Below are 24550 nucleotides of genomic sequence, written 5' to 3' on the forward strand. Positions count from 1 at the left end.
ACCAATGGCACGTTGTGTTAGCTAATCCAAGTTTATCATTTTAAATGGAAAACACCAGTCTTAACGTCAACAGTGAAGAGGGGACTCCGGGATGCTGGCCTTCTAGGCAGAGTTGCAAAGAAAAAGCCATATCTCAGATTGGCCAATAGAATTTAAATATTAAGATGGGCAAAAGAATACAGACACTGGACAGAGGAACTCAGCCAGCATCCCGGAGTCACATATTCGCTGTTGACGTTGAGACTGGTGTTTTGTGGGTACTATTTAATGAAGCTGCCAGTTGAGAGACTTGTGAGGAGTCTGTTTCTCAAACTACTGTAGACACTCTAATGTACTTGTCCTCTTGCTCAGTTGTGCACCGGGGGCCTCCCACTCTTTCTATTCTGGTTTGGAGCCATTTTGTCCTGTTCTGTGAAGGGAGTATTACACAGAGTTGTATGAGATCTTCAGTTTCTTGGCAATTTCTCGCATGGAATAGCCTTCATTTCTCAGAACAAGAATAGACTGACGAGTTTCAGAAGAAAGGTATTTGTTTCTGGCCATTTTAAGCCTGTAATCGAACCCACAAATGCTGTTGCTCCAGATACTCAACTAGTCTAAAGAAGGCCAGTGTTATTGCTTCTTTAATCAGGACAACAGTTTTCTGCTGTGCTAACATAATTGCAAAAGGGTTTTCTAATGATCAATTAGCCTTTTAAAATGATAAACATGGATTAGCTAACACAACGTGCCATTGGAACACAGGAGTGATGTTTGCTGATAATGGGCCTCTGTACGGATATGTAGATATTCCATAAATCTGCCGTTTCCAGCTACATGTATATGTATGTGTGTGTGTGATTTGTCAAACTCTTTACCTAAAACTCTTTCTCACTATTTGACTAACACTGCATGAACTGTACTATAATGCGTGAAGGTAGGTCTGAAGTGAATGAGGTTGGGTCAATTTATTTGTCCTTTCACCCCTTCTCTCTCTGCTTTTGGCTTGCCATTAACCCACTCAGCTCTGAGCTTAACCCTCTTTGCTCTGCTGCTCCTCTTCCTCCCTGCTGCGTGTCCCGGGAACACCTTGCAGGGCGTGACAAGAGCTCCGTGTGGGACCAGCTGGAGGATGCTGCCATGGAAACCTTCTCTCTGAGTAGGGCTGACATCTTTCATCTTTTGACCTTCTATGTTTATGCTTGGATGCAATGCCCACCTGGGTTCTGGTGCTCACTTGTGTATTGTCTGGTGCTTTGATGTGGTGCTTTGATCTTTACCGCCACTGGATTGCCCATCACACTGAGGGGTTTGTATTGTAAACAATGTCGCAAGGCTCCTATGAATAAGTAAACAAGAGGAAATGTCTCTTGGTTGAAAAACAAACTTTTCAACAATCACATGGTCAGGTGTGTTGTGTTCATATGGATGTGTGTTTGTATGGGTGTTTGTTCGTTCGTTCGTTTGTGTGTGTGTGTGTGTGCAGTTATGTAAGGTTCTGTGGGATCATGTGTCTGTTAATGCATGTCTACTGGCGAGTGTGGGGTGACATGTCGTTGTCAGTGTGAAGGTGATTTTGACCTAGTGATGATTTTGTACAGTAACACTAGTTTTGTGTTTTTGTGTGTCCTTGTGATTGTGGTCATGATGTGTGTGACCTTTGGACACAGATAAGCCAATGTGTGTTATATTTGTGTAGGTAAGGAGCGCTCTACACTGTGGGACCAGGTCCAGTTCTGGGAGGATGCTTACTTGGATGCTGTCATGTTGGAGAGGGAGGGGATGGGTATGGACCAGGGACCTCAAGAGATGATTGACAGGTACAGGTTGCCTATTAGAGTGGATCTGTATTTTTGAAATGTCAGCCATCCTTCTATAGCTGTGTTTCCTGTTTCGAGTCTGATGGTTACCACTGTTTACACAGATACTTGTCACTCGGGGACCACGACCGTAAGCGTCTGGAGGACGACGAGGACAGGCTGCTAGCTACTCTACTGCACAATATGATCGCCTACATGCTAATGGTTAAGGTGGGTCTATCACACACAATGTTTGACTCCGTAACCCCCGTATGTCAACTGCAGCAACTACAAATGTTAAGATAGGTAGGCATCATATATTTCCCAATGTGTCTTGCTAAATTTGTTTGTCTGTCTGTTTCTGTCTGTCCAGGTGAGCAAGAATGACATCAGGAAGAAGGTGAGGCGTCTGATGGGGAAGTCTCACATCGGCCTCAGCCACAGCCAGGAGATCAATGAGTGTCTGGACAAACTGGCTAATTTGGTAAGAACGAACCAAGGGTTCTCTCTCTTCAATAAAATAGGAGCCACTAAGGCGGGTCAACTGTTCTACCAAGTGGCATATAGATTAAAAGTTTTATATGGTCCTTCAAGCCAGATAATTTTATGCAACACATGTTTTTAGTGTATGTGAGATTATCAGTGTTGCTGATACAGTATCTCTGTTTAACCCGCTAGAGTCTAAGCCCTGTCTAAGCCAGGAATGAAACATTTGATTTGGCATTCATTTTATTACTCATAGAAAAGCATTGAATAACAGATTCACTACATGGAACAACAATCCCCTAGAAAAATCTAAAGGAAGTTTTTTCTTATATCTGAGAGATATAAGAAAGATCAGGAAATGTGTATTATAATTTGACATGTATTTAACCCCTCATTTTACTCACTAAACAGTCTCCATATATACTTCCATAGATTATTTTAAAACTGGTACTTGGGACCTTCAGATGAGGCTTGTGGGCTTCCTAGAGCAAAACAACCGACATGTACAGTACCAGTCAACTTTGGACACACATACTCATTCAAGGATTTTCTTTATTTGTACTATTTTCTACATTGTAGAATAATAGTGAAGACATCAGAACTATTAAATAACACATATGGAATCATGTAGTAACCAAAAATGTGTTAAAAAAATCTAAATATATTTTATATTTGAGATTCTTCTAAGTAGCCACCCTTTGCCTTGATGACAGCTTTGCACACTTGGCATTCCCTTCTCTTTTTCAAAAATAAAGAAAAACCCTGGAAGGTGTGTCCAAACTTTTGATGTGTTCGTGAGAGACTCACCTTTCTACAGAGGGGTCATATTACTGTGTAGCTCAAACTGTTTGGATGCTACAGACAGAAGTTGGCTGATGGGTCTGTTACAACTTTGGTTTGTGAGAGTCATATTTCCACAGAGGGGTCATAATAGTCTTATAGGCTAAACTGTTCAGACGCTACAAACGTTTTTGTGAGAAGGCCAGTTTTCTGGGTATCTCGTAGTCTGACAAACACCGTTCTTCTAATTCTGCCACCTTTCACCACAGATGTGGTAGGGCGATCTCGGCGGATGCGGTAGATTGAGATGCAGCCCATGCAACAACAAAAAACATATCTCTAGCTTAAACAGATGTATTTTGACTCAGATTTATTTGTGTTAATTATATTTCCATGGGGCCTCAAAAATTGTAGGAGAAGGGTTAGTCTTGTTCACTCACATTTCAGAATGGCCGCGAGCTGTCCATCAGACCTAGCGGAAGCCGTCACATCAAGAAGCAGACCTTCGTGGTGCATGCTGGGACAGACACCACGGGGGACATCTTCTTCATGGAGGTATGAGATTCACTTTCCCGGACCTTCCTTGTACTTAGGCCTTGTTCATGTTTTTTTTTATTGTGCCCAAGAGATGCATGAAAGCCAGACAAGAGTATCTGAATAGATCAAATTTACCAATCATTGTCAAGAACTGTCAAAATGCTGCAATTTGTAGTTTCAGTAGATCAAGCGTTTAGCTCTACCAGTAGATATCAAATAATTGCGTCCTTTTCCCCCATTCAGGTGTGTGACGACTGCATAGTCCTGCGCAGCAACATCGGCACAGTGTATGAGCGCTGGTGGTACGAGAAGCTCATTAACATGACCTACTGTCCCAAGACCAAGGTGCTGTGTCTGTGGAGACGCAATGGCCAGGAAACTCAACTCAACAAGTTCTACACCAAAAAGGTGAGCCTCTACTGTCCGCTCGCATACTGAAATGCGGCTAGCAATTATGAACACCATGATATCCGTGTTAGTGGAACCTCTGATTAAGGTGACTGTAAATGTGGTGACTTTCATGTCAGACTTTGTATAGACACTTTTCCTATTCCATAGTGCATAATCTGAATTCAAATGTTTTCTTGTCTAGTGTCGTGAGTTGTATTACTGTGTGAAGGACAGCATGGAAAGGGCTGCTGCACGACAGCAGAGCATTAAACCAGGTATGTGTGCATGTTGGCTAGACCCTTTGAGGCAGCACCAATGTATGATTGCTCTGCGTTTTGAAAATGTATAGCCCTAGGGCAATGGTATTCAAAGTCTGGGTCGGGACCCCTAGTGGAGTTGCAGAGGAATAGCAGTGGGATTGCCTAAATATATATTTTTTTAAATATATAAAACATTTGGAGATTTTTTTTTTGAGAGTACAGATTATTGTATGGGACAATATACAAACGTTTATGAGAAAGATCATTTTAAAAATGAATGTATTGGATTCTTTTCATTTTGATAAGAGAGATGAAAATGTAATGAATTGAAGGTTATTTGTTAATGTAAAAATTGACATTTTCCAGTTTTAAGATTGGGTCATTGCATTTGTCCCAAAAAAATGGTGTCCCCAGAAATGCTGGCAAACAAATGGGGTCCCCAATGAAACGGTTTGTATACCACTGCCCTAAGGGCTAATAGCAGTTAGTAATAGTTCATAGTCTATGGAAAAGTATAACTTTAGGGTGTAGGAATAACTCTGAGTAAAGGTGAGCTCTAGGTTACTGCTTTATCATCCAATAAATTCTATAACCTTTTGAGTCAAGCAGCTCAGTTGGCCAAGTAAAGAGTTTACTATCTGTCATCACTAACACTTTTCAAAAGAGATGTACAGCAGAATGGATAGGGGAGGGATCCTTTGGTTTAAGCGATCTGCCCCTCTCTCCATAGGTCCAGAGCTGGGTGGAGAGTTCCCTGTGCAGGACATGAAGACGGGCGAGGGAGGACTGCTGCAAGTCACCCTGGAAGGCATCAACCTCAAATTCATGCACAGCCAGGTAGGAGGCCTGTATTACCACATACACACATATACAATATATACACACACATACACACACGCAAAACCACTTAACCTCTTTCCACCCACCTCAATTGTTCTCTTTTTCTATTTTATTTCTTTCTCTCTCTCTCTCACACACACACAACTGTGGCTCACTTCCTCTAAGGTCCCTTTAAAAAAAGAGAGAGAATAGACGGCATTTAGGGTTGTTTATGGTTGACATTGATAAATATTTTATAGCCTACTGAATTGAGTGCAAAAGCAGAGTACATTTTGAAGGTACTTTCAGTCACTGTTTTGATCATGACCTTAGAGGAAGAACAATTTTTGTGCTTTGTCTTCCTATGATTTATGAAAAAAGATGTTATGTTTTATTTGTGCAGTCACTAAGATGTGTGTTTCAAGAAGAAAACGCATATCCACTTAAACATTTCTGTTAAAGGCCTCCCGAGTGGCGCAGTGCTAGAGGCGTCACTACAGATTCTGGTTCAATCCCGGGCTGTGTCGCAGCTGGCTGTAACCGGGAGACCCATGAGACGGCGCACAATTGGCCCAGCGTCGTCCGGGTTAGGGGAGAGTTTGACCGGCTGGAATGTCCTTGTCCCCATCGCGCCCTAGCGACTCCTTGTGGCGTCCGGGGGCATGCACGCTGACTTCAGGTTGCCAGCTGTATGACACAGGTGCGGCTGGCTTCCGGGTTAAGCGAGCAGTGTGTCAAGAAGCAGTGCGGCTTGGCAGGTCGTGTTTTCGAAGATGCATGGCTCTCGACCTTCGCCTCTTTCGAGTCCGTACGAGAGTTGCAGTGATGGGACAAGACTGTAACCAATACCAATTGGATATCACGAAATTGGGGAGGAAAAAAGGGGTTAAAAAATATAATAATTGGACATTTCAAAAATATATATAAAATACAAAAATATTATGTAAATACTTAGCATTCTTACTTGTGGTGCCCAAACCTTGTCGTCTGTTCGTGTGTGTGGGGGAAGGCGAGTGTTCTGTTTGTGTTAGAGAGATTTCAGAGGTCAGAGATAAGACGGATGACCTTGTGCAAAGACTTTTCATTAATAATTGCCATTTTATTTTACTGTTCTTTTAAAGTTTTGTCCCCTTAAATTCCCTTGACCTGCATATGAAAGTTGGATGAAAAATACATCTTCAAGTATTCACATCTTTTGGGGGTGGGGCAATTCCATTTCCTTAATCAACTTGAGTAAGAATATAATTGACCTCAGTCCTCACCACTGTCACAAGTAGATATTTTTGGACTGAAAGGAAATGCTTGGATCTGAAATAACAATTATACAATTGCTCCGCCAATGATTGAGGGTCATAGGAGTGGGCACTCATTTAATATAAGCAAAGTGACGAAACACACTGGACATATCACACTGTAGGATTGGGGCAAAAACGCATTGAATCAACACAGAATGCCTACTCATAAGGTAATACTCAATTGTAGTAGAATAGAAAATAATGTTTCTGACCACTACATTCTTTATGAAAGGTCCTATCTCTTTGAACTGCCTTCTTGATTTCTTTAGATCACACAGCGCACCTAATTGAAAGTTGAGGCTAGACATTGCAGCGGCCAATCGAGAGTGTATTTGATTGTGCCTTCTTTTTGATGCAACACTTCAACACGTTGGTCTAATTTGAGCCACCTAACAGGTTAGAACACGTTGCTATGGTTGAAGAACAGTTACATCATTGTCATCATCATTTAGAATTTAACAAGGCTACAAGAGTCATAAGTTTGTAAAAACCCTTTCCCTACTACAGACACCTAACTTGCCTTTTAAGGAACAACACATTTGTGCACACCCAGTTTGTGCAACCTAATTGTACGATAATGGTCATGGCTCTCATTGAGATGCTGCTTGGCAAATTCAAACCACCTCTTTTTCCACCGTCAGCTCTGCAGGAGCTTAAGCACCAGTAGTAAATGTCATATTCATAGACATCATTCACGCAATAACAAACACTTAACAATCTTGTTGTAAAGAACTTTTTCATATAATAGTTAACACCAACCCATTACATTTTCCCAGTGCAGGCCCACCCAAGCTTCCAGTGTCAGACATGGATCAACGTAGGGTTAAATACGTTGGCATGTTACAGAGGGGTGAGGTTGTTATAGGTGACAGCCTGTTTTGTTGGGGAGGCGATGTGGCAGAGTGCCCTCTTGTACCTGTGCTACTGAGCTGTTGGTGCCAGCCCTTGTTGCTGGAGGAGGGGGCATGGAGGGCATTGGGGGTGGGAGTGTGTTCCCAGCAGTCAAAACGGGTTGAAATAATGTAATTACATTGTGTATTATTATTGGTTTTTTAAGCTGGTAGTAACTGTCATTTTCTGGGTTAGGCCCAGGAACAAACCAAAAAAAGACCAGCTGTTAAAAGTATAGACTCGACCAACTTTCAGTAGTTATTATTTTTCCACCTTTCGTAGTTTAGCACTTTATCATTCCAGTAGAAATGTCTGTGATGGGTATATTATATTGGCATTGATAGCTGTTAATACGTCCAAGTCCTGTCCATTAGGTTGATTGTTTTTTGGGGGATAGTGCAGCGCCCTCTTTGAGCGCCGTCCAGTGTTTGTGCTCTTCTGTCCGATAATAATTCAATCCGTTTCTCTTCCATGCTCTCTCCCCCTGCAAGGAGCGGAAGGTACACAACCTCTGCTGTGTTTATTTGTTAGCGGTTATGCCATTTTTTTTGGTTGGGTTATTTTTCCACAATTGTTTTAGCTGTGTTTTGGCAAACTTTATTTTATGTGTTCTCATCTCTGTTTTCATATGGAATTTCCATGTATTCTAAGCATTACATGGGCCACAGTGCATTTGCATTAGTCGGGAAAACCGGATTTAATAGCAGTCACCATTGCTTCACTGTTGCTTCACAATAGCTTTGCTGATGCACACTAAGGCACTATAGTGCGAACAAATTGCAATATTATAGTTTCATTCAGCAAGTAATCATTAATAGCACTCACTTCATCATAGACCTTCCCACAATGCATTTCTACTCACCTATCCCCAGCCCATGTAAGCATTCAATCATGGAAACTTCTGTTTTGTGCTTTCCTATTTCTTTTTGGTAGCGTTTAAAAGCTTGCAAATACCATCCATTTTTCCCTTTTAGTATTGACTAGATGAGAATTTAACGTTGTTCATTTTCTATCTGAAATGTTTAATTTCAGCCTGTTGTCATTGAGTTGCTAATGTTCTGTCTTGCTGTTTTTGTTTGTTTTTTGTTTTAGGTTTTCATAGAGCTGAATCACATTAAAAAGTGCAATACTGTGAAGGGAGTCTTTGTCCTGGAGGAATTTGGTAATTACCCCATCTATTGATTCTAGGTCTGTACTCGACACGGCAGTAACTCAGCTTCACGACAAACGCAATGCTGACACAGAGAGATAGCAACTGTAACGACTCGGGGTTCAGTGGATTCACAACAGCTCTTGCTTACCTCGGGGCAAATATAGTCCGTGTTAGAATTAGCTAGTTTCATTTGTCAATTGAGAAGTCCAGCCCTCACAAATAGGAATGTTTGCTAATTTCATATTTATTGCTGATTTATAAAATAAGACAAAACAACCCTATTTGTGAGATTTCTGTTTTTATTTACTGTCATTTCATTTTGTCAAACTATTTTTTGTTTTTAACCATGAGATCTTAGGAGTCAGATCTGTCGTATTATGACGGAAGACTTGATGCACAGCTTGTTTCTGCATCAGACTTTCGTAAGGAAATCGTTTTAGGGTTCACTCGACCAAATAAGATGGTATGTGCATGAGAGGAAAATTCCTCAAAGCCCAGAGCAAAGGGAAGCAGAGCCACAGATCTTGTTTTAACGGTAAAAAAAAAAACGCTCATTAAGAATAAAGGACACATACGTTGATTTTATATTCTCAGCTCTCAGTTGAAGCTGAATTATCTTGAAAAATTGTTTCAATTTAGATTCCTAGGGGTTACTTGATCTGCTTGCTTGATCTTCAGGATAGAAGGATGCTAACTTGTTGGAAATGGCCACATCTGGGTTGCGTTGAGTCGGCACAAAAAAAAAACATTAAGAAAAGGAAAATGTGCTTTCTTAGGCATGTTCAGGTAGTATCTCAGCCATTTCAAAACCTTTTTGCTCAATGGTGCCTACTAAATGCGATTAGTGATTCCTTTCCTGAGACCAGGGCTACTATTTATATATTTAGAGCATTTCCTTCTTGATGGTTTGTCATGGCTTATTATACTGCCATATTTGAAATCGATAACCAGTTAGATTGTTAGGAGAGGCCTAGATCTGTGAGGTTATAGCCCCCATTAATATCAGCGCTGGACTGGGTTACTGCCGTGTCTCTGTGCTGCTTTTGTAATACGTTACCCTCATCTTTGCCGCTATGAAAACCTTCATTCTCCAGCAGGTAAAGTGCTGTCAAATTTCTCTTCTCCTTTCCTCACTTAAGAGCATTCCTCCTCTCCGTTCCCACCTTCTCTCATGCCGCTCATTCTTTATGCAGAATCCCCCTCATTCCTTTCTTGTACCCTTGCCTGAGTTTCTGCCTGTCCTTCTGACAGTTTATGAAACTTTCTGCTCCTCTCCCATCACTTGAAAAAAAGCAAACCCCTCTAGCATTGTTTTTCCCTCAATGTTTTGAGACGAAGAAACCTGGCGACTTGACAATGTGGGGAGCTGAGGGTTTTGAACTGCCCCCTTCCCCTCCCCATTTTTTCCGACCCCTACATCTCTTTCGTAGGTTCAGTTACTAATGAAAAGTCTGTCCTCCGACACTGGCTTTGAACTTGGTCTAGGGAGTTGGGCCTCATTAAAAGGACACTTCGGGACTTTAGCAATCTACTTCCCCAGTCAGATAAACTCGTGGATACCATTTTTATGTCTCTATGTCTAGTATAAAGGAAGTTAGATGTAGTTTCGTGAGCCCATAAACGCTGTCATTACGCTAACGCTATTTAGCAATTGTTTTAGCAACTTCCTTCAAACTGCATGCAGAGACATTAAAATAGTATCCATGAGTTAATCTGACAATGGGGAAGTAGATAAAGGGCCTCAATGCCAAAATGCCAAAGTATCCCTTTAACAGTTTATGTGTTTGTGACATCTTTAAGTGTTCAGTTTCTTGGTTAACACACTTTGTTTTTCCCCTATAATGTCCTGCTTAGTTTCTTTTCCATTCTCCACATTGTTTTACATTGTTATTGTTGTTGCTGTACACATTTGTTCGCACTGTGACTCATGCACAGTCTCAGATTTTTGGTATTTTCAAGCCATTCGTGTGAGTTCTTTCCTTTTTCCGTGGGCCATGTATGTCCTTCTTTACACAATAATTTTGATGCCTGTATTCAAATGGTTTGCTACTACAAACAGTTTAATCTATTCACCAAAACAAATCTAGGAACAGTAAGTAAGGGGGGCAGGAAAAAAACACTTTTTTAGGAAACAACCAAACTGTATATTTTTTTTATCAGGTGAGAAACTGAGCCAACTCATACAGGTATACTGTTTGACATGTACCACAAGGATAAAGCTGGCGGCAAGCTAGAAGCGAGGTTGAAGTTTGGGTGGTTCTCGCAAACGAAGCAAAATAAACTAACTAGCCAGCTTTTTGTCAGAGCTGTTTGCCACTCGCTGTGGACTGGGCAGATGAAATTCTCTAACTTTGTGAACTCATCTCTGGTGAACTATGCAGACAGTCATGAAGATGGTAGTCCGGTATGCAGACATGGTGGAAACATAACCAAACTGTCCCCAAGTTTTATTCACACACAAGCAGTTTTCCATAGTTAGCTTTAAAGATGATAGCTAGCTACGTAACTTAGCTGTGGCTGTTTGCCAGTCAGCATAGCTTGTAGAAAACGATGTTTTTTGCCCTGGGATAGTGCGACGCTAGCTCCTGTGTCTTTGGTCAAAAAGACATGCAAGCCGTTGATTCACTGTGAACACCTCAATTCCACAGCAACCAGAATAATGGTGAATATATATATAGTAGTAAAGATGTGTGTGGTTTCTACTAGAGAAAATTCATAATAATACAATATTAGTAATGTATATGCATTCACTAGAAAAGACATTGACATAAGTATAGAATAGGTAATATGCATAAACAGAAAATAATATGCATAAATAGTCAAAAGGAATGTATACATAAACATAATGGCAATAATACGTAAGAAATAGACATACATAATAAGTGGCTGTGATGTATTACATAATAGGTGATACACGTAAACAATATGCATATATTGGTTGCAATAATAAACTGTGCCACTAGGCTGCAGACGAGCCCTGTAATAGCTCTAATTGCAAAGGCTGACTGACATCCGGGAAGATTCCGGAAAGGGCGGCGCTAGAGAACGACAACTCTTAACGGCTGCGTTTACCCATAGCTGGCTAGCTAGTTTTATAGTTTGGTAACTTACTCTAATGCATTTCTGAATTCCAAAACATATGTTTATGAGTCTAGCTACGTTTTATAGGCTCCTCACTACGAGACTACGCCAATTTTCCAATGCTAAAATCAATGTCGTTTATATATTTTTTAGCAAGCTAGGTTCATCATGTTTTCTAACATGCTGAAAATGCAGTCTTGTTGATTTAAATGTAAAACTTTGTGGCCACCAGAGTTTGACATGTGACTACAGATTGAATTGTGGGTGATATCCTGATACCCTGCAAGTGACCAAAGTTCTTCACTCACTCAGATGGCAGTCAAACTGCATCCAGTTTCACTGGGGATTCCCAGAGGGAAAATTGCTAGACCAAGGGCTGAGTGGGTAAAAAATAACGTGTTTGGACTGCAGCCTAGTGGGTGCCGTATTTCCCCATAGAGAATAACAGGCATAAATGGCGAACTGCCTAAATGGCCTGCAGTTACATACAACACTGTAGAATAGGAATTTACAGGTACAAATAACATGCATACATGGTAAAATGGATAGAAGTAGCAAAAGGGATAGAAGTAATATTATATGGAATATAAACCTGTACAAGATACTGTTGTCTGACCACGGCTTACCGCAACAGTGAATAGACCAGTTAGAGGAACCTTAATTGGAAGCCTACATAATATACAGCTTAACAAGGAACGTGAACTATACGTCGTAACCCAATACTGATATATTAATTTGTAATAGACAATATATAAAAATGAGTAGCAAGGCTACATTAACTGGGAACTAACATAGGCTAACCAGCATAAGTTAGCAAGGCAAGATAGCAATGATGCAGTAGAATGTTTCAGGAGTTATAACTTGGTTTATCTGTGGTGATTGTACAACAGGCATAGCAAAAAAAATCTAATCAGATTACAGGCATAGCGATAAAAAATAAAAAATGTTTAACACCACTTTGTTTTCTCAATCACATTCAATTCAGCATTGGACAAAAGACGCGTTTAAGTTTGTTCCACCTGAGTGAGTCTGACCACAAGTCAGAGACCACTATAATGATGCACCAAATGCGTTTGGATACTTTTTGTCTTCTACTCTGTAGCGGTGCATGGGTAATATCACTGGGGAAGCCAAGCCAGGAAAAAAAGCCATATTACAACCTATGTGTTGTGATATTTGCATTGTTTGCTCTGTAACCCCCCCACCCCCACCCCCCCCCCACACACACACACACACACACACATTCTGAAATAGCATTTTTGTCCCACCCACTTTTATCATTGGAATGTGAAACAAAACGAGGCAACGGGGTGCTTTAGAACCATGTGGATGCCTCCGAACGGTCGGGTAGGCTGTTTGGATTATTTATCCGAAATGATTAAAAATGTGTCCCCTTCACTTCTAAAAGTTGTGCCCCTGAATTCAACCACTTTTGTTTCATCACAAAACCGGAGAGTAACCTCTGTCTGTTGAAGTCCACAAAGCATACTGCATGTAACAAACAGTCACATGACCTACAGCATGGTCAAGCAAGTTGATGTTTACTAAATTTACTATGCTTAGTCTAATACAGTGACAACTAAAAGATACCAAAAACAATTTAGTCCAATCAACGTAAGCTAAATATGTGGCTGTCCATGGTTTTATTTGTGTGTGTGAGAATGCAGAAAAAACATGTTGACTCAACCTACTACAAGCATTTCACTACACCCGCAATAACATCTGCTAAATATGTGTATGTGACCAATAAAATTTGAAACGTCAATGACATCCTCTCATGTTGAAAAAACAGCTTTTATTTGTTCTTATCCTAGGCTACCTAGCTAAAATGCTTGCTCGCTAGCCTAACTTCCTTTCGTGGGAAACGTTAGCTAGTTAACATTAGCCTTCTCCGTATAGCTACATAGCTCTTGAACTATCATCCTCTCAGTCCAGGGTAACAATGTATGAATTTATGGTTGGATCAGAATTGCCTTTATAATTATTGCCTAGTACGGAGAATTAAATAAAAAACAAAGTCCAAATCCCTATCTCCATCCATGACAAGGAAAGGGCTAATTTTAGCAAGCTAGCCACTGGAGGACAACAACTCGAGATGCAACAATTCAAATCATCACATTTTATTTGTCACGAATACAACAGGTGAATACAGTGAAATGCTTATTTACAAGCCCTTAACCAAAAATGCAGTTAGGAAAAAAAAGTGTTGAAGTATTGACTAAAATAAACTGAATTTAAAAAATAACAAATAATTAAGGAGCAACAATAAAATAACAGTGAGGCTATATACAGGGGGTACCGGTACAGAGTTGATGTGCGGGGTAATTGAGGAATGTAGGTAGAGGTAAAGTGGCTATGCGTGGATAATACAGAGAGTAGCAGCAGTGTTAAAATGGGGGGTGGGGACAATGCAAATAGTCTGGGTAGCCATTTGATTAGCTGTTCAGGAGTCTTATGGCTTGGGGATAGAAGCTGTTAAGAAGCATTTTGGACCTGGACTTGTCTCTCCGGTGTCTTTGGCAATTTGTTGGGCCTTCCTCTGATACCGCTTAGTATAGAGGTCCTGGATGGCAGGAAGGTTGGCGCCAGTGATGTACTGGGCCGTACACACTACCCTCTAGTGCCTTGCGGTTGGAGGCCGAGCAGTTGCCATACCAGGCAGTGACGCAACCATTCAGGATGCTCTCGATGGTGCAGCTGTAGAACTCTTTTTCTTCTCTTTTTTTTTCCTGAGGACCCATGCCAAATCTTTTCAGTCTCCTGAGGGGGAATAGGTGTTGTCGTGCCCCCTTCACAACTGTCTTGGTGTGTTTGGACCATGATAGTTTGTTGATGTGGACGCCAAGGAACTCAACCTGCTCCACTACAGCCCTGTCGATGAGAATGGGGGTGTTTTCGGTCCTCCTTTTTTCTGTTGTCCACAAACATCTCCTTTGTCTTGATCATGTTTAGGGAGAGGTTGTTATCCTGGCACCACACTGCCAGGTTTCTGACCTCCTCCCTATAGGCTGTCTCATCGTTGTCGGTGATCAGGCCTACCACTGTTGTGTCGTCGGCAAACTTAATGATGGTGTTGGAGTCGTGCTTGGCCGTGCAGTCATGGGTGAACAGGTAGTACAGGAGGGGACTGAGCACGCACCCCTGGGGGGCCCCCGTGTTGAGGATCAGCGTGATGGATGTGGTGTTACCTACCCTTACCACCTGGGGGTGGCCCATCAGGAAATCCAGGATCCAGTTGCAGAGGGAGTTGTTGAGTCCCAGGGTCCTTAGCTTAGTGATGAGGTTTGAGTGCACTATGGTGTTGAATGCTGAGCTGTAGTCAATGAATAGCATTCTCACATAGGTGTTCCTTTTCTCCAGGTGGGAAAGGGCAGTGTGGAGTGTAATAGAGATTGCATCATCTGTGGATCTGTTGGGGCGGTATGCAAATTGGAGTGGGTCTAGGGTTTCTGGGATAATGGTGTTGATGTGAGCCTTTGAAAGCACTACATGGCTACAGATGTGAGTGCTATGGGTCGGTAGTCATTTAGGCAGGTTACCTTGGTGTTCTTGGGCACAGGGATTATGGTGGTCTGCTTGAAACATGTCAGGGAGAGGTTTAAAATGTCAGTGAAGACACTTGCCAGTTGGTCAGCGCATGCTCGGAGTACACGGCCTGGTAATCCGTCTGGCCCTGTGGCCTTGTGAATGTTCACCTGTTTAAAACTTCTTAACGCTACCCATCCCTTAAGCGGGATAATTGTCATCAGCAACCGCTGAATAGCATAGCGCCTCAGTCAAATAATATTACTGAAAATATTCATATTCATGAAATCACAAGTGCAATATTGCAAAACACAGTTTAGCCTTTTGTTAATCGATCTGTCGTCTCAGATTTTGAAATTATGCTTTTACAGGGAAAGCAATCCAAGCGTTTAAGTTTATCGATCGCATGACAAAACATTAAGTACACTTAGCATCAGGTTATACAACAAATGTTCCTTTTGTTCCATAAAGATTATTTTTATATCCAAAATACCTCAGTTTGTTTGGCGCATTATGTTCAGAAATCCACAGGAAAGAGCGGTCACGACATCGCAGACAAATTCCAAATAATATCCGTAATGTCCACAGAAACATGTCAAACGTTTTTTATAATAAATCCTCAGGTTGTTTTAAAAATATATAATCGATAAAATATCAACCGCAAATGTCTTTCACAGTAGGAGAGGAAAAAACAATAGCTGTCCAAATTCTGTTGAGCGAGCAAAACTCATGTGACCACTTGGCGCGATGTTATCATTCTGGCTAATTTTTCTAAATAGAAGCCTGAAACTATGTCTGAAGACTGTTGACACCTTGAGGAAGCGATAGGAAAAGGAATCTAGTTGATATATCCCTTTAAATGGAGCAATGGAAGGCTATGGAACACTGAGTTTTCAAAATAGAAGCCACTTCCTGGTTTGATTTTTCTCAGGGTTTCGCCTGCAATATCAGTTCTGTTATACTCACAGACAATATTTTGATAGTTTTGGAAACTTTAGTGTTTTCTATCCTAATATGTTAATTATATGCATATTCTTGCATCTGGTCCTGAGAAATAGGCCGTTTACTTTGGGAACGTTATTTTTCCAAACATAAAAATAGTGCCCCCTAGCTTCAAGAGGTTTAAGGCTATGGAGAGTGTGATTACACAGTCGTCCGGAACAGCTGAAGCTCTCATGCATGCTTCAGTGTTGCTTGTCTCGTAGTGAGCATGGAAGTTATTTAGCTCGTCTGGTAGGCTTCTGTCACTGGGCAGTTCGCGGCTGTGCTCCCCTTTGTAGTCTGTAATAGTTTACAAGCCCTGCTACATCCAACGAGCGACGGAGCGGGTTTAGTACGATTCAATCTTAGTCCTCTATTGATGCTTTGCCTGTTTGATGTTTCGTCGGAGGGCATAGATTGTTTTCCTACAAGCGTCCAGGTTAGAGTCACTCTCCTTGAAAGTGGCAGCTCTACCATTTAGCTCAGTGCGGATGTTGCCTGTAATCCATGGCTTCTGGTTGGGGTATGTATGTAGAGTCACTGTGGGGACGACGTCATCGATGCACTTATTGATGAAGCTAGTGACTGATGTGGTGTACTCAATGCCATCGGAAGAATCCCGGAACATATTCCAGTCTGTGCTAGCAAAATAGTCCTGTAGCTTAGCATCTGCATCATCTGACCACTTCCTTATTGAGTGAGTCACTTGTACTTCCTGCTTTAGTTTTTTCTTATAAGCAGGAATCAGGAGGATAGAGTAATGGTCATATTTGCCAAATGGAGGGTGAGGGAGAGCTTGTACACGTCTCTGTGTGTGGAGTAAAAGTGGTCTAGGGTTGTTTTTTTTCTCTCTGGTTGCACATTTAATATGCTGGTAGAAATTATGTAAAACGGATTTAAGTTTACCTGCATTAAAGTCCCTGGCCACTAGAAGCGCCGCCTCTGGATTATCATTTTCTTGTTTGCTTATGTCCTTATGCAGCTCTTTGAGTGCTGCCTTAGTGCCAGCATCGGTTTGTGGTGGTAAATAGACAGCTACGAAAAATATAGATGATTAACACTCAAATAGTCTTGTCTACAGCTTATCATGAGATGCTCTACCTCAGGCAAGCAAAACCTTGAGACTGCCTTAATATTAGATTTTGTGCATTAGTTGTTATTTACAAATAGACACAGACTGCCACCCCTTGTCTTGCCAGAGGCAGCTGTTCTATTTTGCCGATGGACTGAAATCCCCGCCAGCTGTATGTTATCCATGTCGTCTTTCAGCCACGACTCGGTGAAACATAAGATATTACAGTTTTTAATGTCCCGTTGTTAGGATAGTCTTGATCTGGGCTCATCCATGCACGTTGGCTAATAGTATGGTAGAGGGGGATTACTCACTCGCAGTCGGATCCTAACAAGGCACCCCGACCTACGTCCCCGATATCTCTGTCTCTTCTTCATGCAAATTCCGGGGATTTGAGCCTTGTCGGGTGTCTGAAGAAAATCCTTTGCGTCCGACTAGTTAAAGAAAAAATCTTCATCCAGTACGAGGTGAGTAATCGCAGTCCTGATATCCAGAAGCTCTTTTCCATCATAAGAGACAGTGGCAGAAACATTATGTACAAAATAAGTTACAAATAACGCAAAAAAACACACAATTGATTAGGATCCCGTAAAAACGGCAGCCATCTCCTCCGGCGCCATCTCTACATCAATTCAAGTTGTTTCTATCAATTACGTAATTTTCTTGATTCGCCCAGGAGCTTTCAAAGTTGAGCTCACTCAGTTCAGCGCCACACTGATTGGCTATTATTTTATTTACAAAATATCAAGGGAGGTCAAATGCTCGCTGGCTTCCCTTGCATTCAATGCTACGGGTGGCAACAATGTCATACTCTAAGACCAGACAGCATCAGATACAGTGGGGAGAACAAGTATTTGATACACTACCGATTTTTCAGGTTTTCCTACTTACAAAGCATGTAGAGATCTGTAATTTTTATCATAGGTACACTTCAACTGTGAGAGATGGAATCTAAAACAACAATCCAGAAAATCACATTGTATGATTTTTAAGTAAATAATTTGCATTTTATTGCATGACATAAGTATTTGATACATCAGAAAAGCAGAACTTAATATGTGGAGTTTAGACCAAAAAGCTCTATTTTTGTCTCATCAGACCACATGACCTTCTCCCATTCCTCCTCTGGATCATCCAGATGGTCATTGGCAAACTTCAGACGGGCCTGGACATGCGCTGGCTTGACCAGGGGGACCTTGCGTGAGCTGCAGGATTTTAATCCATGACGGCGTAGTGTGTTACTAATGGTTTTCTTTGAGACTGTGGTCGCAGCTCTCTTCAGGTCATTGACCAGGTCCTGCCGTGTAGTTCTGGGCTGATCCCACACCTTCCTCGTGATCATTAATGCCCCACGAGGTGAAATCTTGCATGTAGCCCCAGACCGAGGGTGATTGACCGTCATCTTGAATTTAATAAAGAAAAAAAAATGCAAATGAATTACTTAAATCATACAATGTGATTTTCTGTAATTTGAAGTTGTACCTATGATAAAAATTACAGACCTCTACATGCTTTGTAAGTAGGAAAACCTGCAAAATCGGCAGTGTATCAAATACTTGTTCTCTCCACTGTAGATGTCCTACACATACAGAGACAGAGGGGCACTGTGTTGCTCTCTCGGGTGCTTTCTACATTCAGCCTCTTGCAAATTGATGGAAAATTATGAAAAGACTAAAGATAGATATATTTTTGGTCAATTTTTCAGGGAAGCCTGGCTTACCTTGGCATCCATGAATACACACCACTGCTTCAAATGCCCCGTAAGGGGTAAGTAATCCAAAAGTAACTGAAAGTAATCAGATTATGTTACTGAGTTTGGGTAATCCAAAAGTTACGTTACTGATGACAATTTTGGACTGGTAGTAATTGTAGCGGATTACATTTACAAAGTAACCTATCCAACCCTGCACGTCACTGAGGTAGAAGGGGATTCTTCACCTAGCTAGCTAGTTATTAGCTGGCTAGCTACCTACAGTGGCTTTCTTAGTGCATTATTGAACTTCGCTTCGCAAACACTATAATTTGAGAGGGTTTATGAAGAACATATTTTATGTCTGCAAGAACCACCCAAAGTTGAAATTCGATTCTACTGTCCCTCCCCCTTAAATATAAAATATATTTGCTAGACCTAGCAGTAGCAGAAATGTAATGTTGACAATACCACACTTTTTCAGATAGTATATGAAAGTATCCACCGTCTTGGACTTCAGGTTTTTATCATGCCCAAATAAAACGTGTCGGTGTTTTGATTTGGTCCAATCTAGCATATACCCAAAGCAAATCGGGTAGCATCATTTTTGAGATAAGTGTCAACTCTGAACCTGTTCAGTACTTGTGGACTCTCTTGGCCCACAGCCTCTTTTGCGCACCCTCTCATAGTCTGAAAACATTGGTCACATGCTACACCCCCTGCTACCCCCAGCTCTCACTTTTTCTTAAAAGGAGGTTTCAACCTCTTGAATCCTTTGTTTTGTCTCTTGCACCTGCACTTGTAGTTCCTGAAACTAAAGAAGTGGTGATCCACAAGTACAAGACACCCATGGTGAGTTGAACTTTCCGCTGTCGTAGCTAACGCCATACTCTTGCCATTCAATAGCCACCAGATCTGTTTTAACAGTACTGCATAGCATATATGTCCTGACACAATTTTGAAGAGTAATACCTTTTTAATTTCTAAAATGCATGTACTATATATTTTTTTATAATATAATCCTCTTTTTGTTCATAAAACGATTAGTGTAAGTTCTACAGAGCCATGAAACCAAATAATAAAGAGTAAGGAGGCACAAGTAGTATGACTACGCTTCCCTCATGCTCTCGCTCTTTTTTTTCTTGCTCTCAAACAGGCACACCAGATCTGTTACTCCGTCCTTTGCCTTTTCTCCTACGTGGCTGCGGTGAAGGGGAAGGAAGCAGAAGGCAAGTCCAAGCTCCTATCTCCAAGACCCCTGCCCAGCTAGTCTACTACCCATCCAATCTACCCCCCCCCCCCCCCCCCACACACACACACACACACACACACACACACACACACACACACACACACACACAAAACCCCCTGTGCCTCTCACTCTGCAACAAAGTGGAATCTCGGTCCTACTATGACATTGAGTTCTGACAATCCTTGACCTACTTAAGCACACGCCTCTACTCCTCTTTGCACCCTGTAAGTACATCTACAAGAAATACCCTCTACTCTTTGTGCATGGCCCTGTAAGTAAAATCCTGTGTGTGTGTGCATAAACTAAGCAAAAAAAGAAACGTCCTCTCACTGTCAACTGCGTTTATTTTCAGCAAACTTAACGTGTAAATATTTGTATGAACTTAACAAGATTCATCAACTGAGACATAAACTGAACAAGTTTCACAGACATTTGAATAACAGAAGTGGAAGTGAAGTGTCCCTGCACAAAGGGGGGGTCAAAATCAAAAGTAACAGTCAGTATCTGGTGTGGTCCCCAGCTGCATTAAGTACTGCAGTGCATCTCCTCCTCATGTACTGAGCCAGATTTGCCAGTTCTTGCTGTGAGATGTTACCCCACTCTTCCACCAAGGCACCTGCAAGTTCCCGGACATTTCTAGGGGGAATGGCCCTAGCCCTCACCCTCCGATCCAAACAGGTCCTAGACGTGCTCAATGGGATTGAGATCCTGGCTCTTCGCTGGCTTTGGCAGAACACCGACATTCCTGTCTTGCAGGAAATCCCACACAGAATGAGCAGTATGGCTGGTGGCATTGTCATGCTGGAGGGTCATGTCAGGATGAGCCTGCTGGAAGGGGGTACCACATGAGGGAGAAGGATGTCTTCCCTGTAACGCACAGCGTTGAGATTGCCTGCAATGACAAGCTCAGTCCGATGATGCTGTGACACACCGCCCCAGACCATGACGGACCCTCCACCTCCAAATCGATCCTGCTCCAGAGTACAGGCCTCGGTGTAACGCTCAATCCTTCGACGATAAATGCGAATCCGACCATCACCCCTGGTGAGACAAAACCGCGACTCCTCAGTGAAGAGCACTTTTTGCCAGTCCTGTCTGGTCCAGCGACGGTGGGTTTGTGCCCATAGGCGACGTTGTTGCCGGTGATGTGTGGTGAGGACCAGCCTTACAACAGGCCTACAAGCCCTCAGTCCAGCCTCTCTCAGCCTATTGCGGACAGTCTGAGCACTGATGGAGGGATTGTGCGTTCCTGGTGTAACTCGGGCAGTTGTTGCCATGCTGTACCTGTCCCGCAGGTGTGATGTTCAGATGTACCGAGCCTGTGTAGGTGTTACACGTGGTCTGCCACTGCAAGGACAATCAGCTGTGTGTCTTCACTCCCTGTAGCGCTGTCTTAGGCGTCTCACAGTACAGACATTGCAATTTATTGCCCTGGCCACATCTGCAGTCCTCATGCCTCCTTGCAGCATGCCTAAGGCACATTCACTCAGATAAGCAGAGACTCTGGGCATCTTTCTTTTGGTGTTTTTCAGAGTCCGTAGAAAGGCCTCTTTCGTGTCCTAAGTTTTCAGAACTGGGACCTTAATTGCCCACCGTTTGTAAGCTGTTAGTGTCTTAACAACCGTTCCACAGGTGCATGTTCATTGTTTATGGTTCATTGAACAAGCATGGGAAACAGTGTTAAGCCCTTTACAATGAAGATCTGTGAAGTTATTTGGATTTTTACGAATTATCTTTGAAAGACAGGGTCCTGAAAAAGGAACGTTTCTCTTTTTGCTGAGTTTATATATGCATGTATGTATGTATGTATATGTGAACCCTGGTCTGTGGCATCGTGCGTAAAATTTCCCAACCCAGGTCACGTCCTCTAGACTCCTCCCATACAGGCCCAGCCTGAGGCCTTGGCCATAAACGTGCTTGTTCTTCAAGGGGAGACTTGGTCCGTCCGTCCCCCATCTCTGTCCCCTCTTTGTGACTGTCCTCTCATCCTGGCCTGCTGCCAAGGTCTCATTGGTTGTTTTTAATGGGATGAGACAGAGAGGGGGAGGCATATGTGAGGCACAGCCCTGCAAGTCGATAAGAAAGCAACCAAACCTCCCTGTTCACTCTGCGACTGTGTGATGAATATTCTATGTGCTACGTGGTATTACTGTAAAACTCCAGTCTGTCCCAAGTCCAAACCAGTGAAATGTTTAAAAAGCACTCTAGTACTGACGGGTGTCACTTTGTTAAATACTACTACTGTTAAATACTACTACTGTATGGTGCATCAAACACTGCATGTAAAAGCTTTTTAAAGGTTTCATTCCTTTTGATCACAAAATATATTGTGTGGTCCAAGATGCGCGTATCTCTTTAGCTTGCCCAGTGAGGCTAAACTACTGTAGTTCTACTGTCAAATTTCTGGTCGGTGGTCCTCTTTATTGAATTGCATGTTACTATGGAGAAAAAAATATTTGAAGAGAAGCAGAATGCTGTACATTTCACCATAAAATGTTTTACAATGTGTGGTTTATTCACTAGATGTGCAATACTTTACATAGTTAGCCAGAGCCAGATCATTGTTCTGATAAAACATCTCGGCTATTCTGGCTTTCAAAGTGCAAAGAATGTAAAAGAAAAAAAAAGGACTTCATTGTCTTACATATTTATTGAAGTGAATAAATGATGACCTCTTGTTTATAAGTGCAAAATCACTATTTGGAGATTCTAAACCTACTGCTGCGCTATCAAGCCCTGCTGTTATGGTTTTGTCCGTTAAGTCTTCATGTTGTGTCAGTACTGTGGTAAGGGAAATAAATACATTCTAGCCCCATTTCAGCCCAACTGTAAATCCCACAGTTTGAGTGTGTACATGCAGTGTATTGTTTTGCCAGATCAGCAATATATGAATAATACAGCTATGTGATCAGGATTTTGTTTTTAATGTTTAAGTGGCTTTTATTTTTTAGAGAGGAAATGCTTGTGTAAGGAACATAGTTACAAATTCCATGAGGCAATTATTTAAGGCATTTCATTATTGACAATAAAAACACTGGTGTAAATATGAGGGTCTCAAAACAGTTTGAAGACTCAGTATAGTTTCTTAGACTAGTTACATATGAGAACCTTAAGAAATGGGAGTATTTGAAACCAACCAACCCTATTATTGTGGTAGCTAGCCTGCTGCTGTGGTGAAAGTGATGGAATAATTGAAATGGGTGTGAAAAAAAGTATTTATAGAACATGTACAGCTTTGGCAATATCAAAATAAAAGTTGTCAAAACTAAAGCCCTCCATTTTGTCTCAAGTCATTATTATGTGCATACATATATTTGGAAAACATATCAAGAATGAAATCTAGAGTAACATTTGTGAAGATTTAATGCAATACCCTTTTTTTTAATTAACACATCACAAATTATTACAATGAGCGCTGTTAGCATGAACTATATATGTAATATAGAATAGACAATTGACACCGATGATTGTAAAGAACAATAACAAATATTTGTTGCTACTGGAACAATGCCAAGTTGCACAATATTTGTGACTTTCAACATGCACATGTACTGTAGAGGACAAGTTGTCCTCCATTGAAGACAAATGGCAGATCTATTCATTGACAAAACAATGTAAATAATATATGCCATTTAGGGAGTGAATGTTAATTACAATACGGGTTACATGGAGAAAATCAAGCACCTTTGAAATGAAAATGGAGGGCCCTTCCTTCAGCAAAATATATTGTCCATGAATTTTCAACCACGGACAAGAGTAACCTAGGGGTCGAAATTCATATTTGCAGGTTTTTAAAAAGTCTTTAAAAATGTCATTCAATTCTACGTCATTTCACATATCAATATTCAACATTCTAAACATTGACAGAGAGTACATCCTATATTTATCCAATGCCAAATCAGTGTCTTGTTTGCAAGTAATTCAATCTGAGACGTCATTAGGAATCTAAACATGGTACTTCCAAAAGTGTTTCCCTACAAGCTGTTTAAACATATTTTTAGCCAACAGAAAGTGAATAGCGTAATCAATTTATAGTGACGGAATTAGATTTCTTCCCAAACTAAGTTATTTTATGTCTTCTCAGCTATATAGAAGGTTTCTGAGATTATCTCAGCCTCTGAATGTCAAAGAAATGAAACAATGGTATTCCCATATGCATTAAGTAATGTCTTTCCCGGGTATTTTACACCTTGTGTATTTTACACCTTGTTTCTAGCATAAAACATCGCAGGTCAAGGCGCTGCTTTCGATCACTTTATATAATCGGATCAGTTTTATTTTCTTCCATATCTTATGCGAACTAGAGGTAGGTCTGCTTTTTGCCATTTTCTTTAATAAAATTCTTTAATAAAACGTACCCCCACAATTCGAGTCTTGATTGTAACTTAACAGCCCTTCAGTGACATGGAGGTGGGCTATTTAAAGAGTGGGTAGAGGAATTGAGCGACACATCTATGGCTATAGCATTCTATAACCTAATTTCATCTGTCAAACAGGTAGGTCCACCTCTTATTTCTTAAACAGGAAGAAATCGGTTTCCAACACAACCTTCTTGTTGTT

At 41.3% G+C, this 24550-nt stretch overlaps 1 protein-coding gene across 24 annotated transcripts in view; it reads left to right on the plus strand.

Annotated features, from left to right (window-relative positions):
• LOC109885065 (MAP kinase-activating death domain protein) overlaps window positions 1-23268 on the plus strand; it is an 86830-nt gene extending 63562 nt beyond the window's left edge. For 16 of the 24 annotated variants that reach the window (XM_031808487.1, XM_031808553.1, XM_031808571.1 and 13 more), the window contains 12 exons: window positions 1076-1138; window positions 1679-1799; window positions 1904-2009; window positions 2152-2262; window positions 3492-3599; window positions 3825-3989; window positions 4174-4246; window positions 4962-5068; window positions 7728-7736; window positions 8329-8398; window positions 19544-19590; window positions 19895-23268. In XM_031808487.1, coding sequence (XP_031664347.1) covers window positions 1076-1138; window positions 1679-1799; window positions 1904-2009; window positions 2152-2262; window positions 3492-3599; window positions 3825-3989; window positions 4174-4246; window positions 4962-5068; window positions 7728-7736; window positions 8329-8398; window positions 19544-19590; window positions 19895-20008 — 1094 coding nt within the window. In that variant the 3' untranslated portion in view covers window positions 20009-23268. Of the gene's footprint in view, window positions 1-1004; window positions 1139-1678; window positions 1800-1903; window positions 2010-2151; window positions 2263-3491; window positions 3600-3824; window positions 3990-4173; window positions 4247-4961; window positions 5069-7727; window positions 7737-8328; window positions 8399-19543; window positions 19591-19894 lie in introns of those variants that run through there. The other 8 variants (XM_031808561.1, XM_031808573.1, XM_031808562.1 and 5 more) reach the window with 4 other exon arrangements.
• The last annotated feature ends 1282 nt before the right edge of the window (window positions 23269-24550 follow it).

Source organism: Oncorhynchus kisutch, linkage group LG3 (genome assembly GCF_002021735.2).
Source record: "Oncorhynchus kisutch isolate 150728-3 linkage group LG3, Okis_V2, whole genome shotgun sequence".
NCBI lineage: Eukaryota > Metazoa > Chordata > Actinopteri > Salmoniformes > Salmonidae > Oncorhynchus > Oncorhynchus kisutch.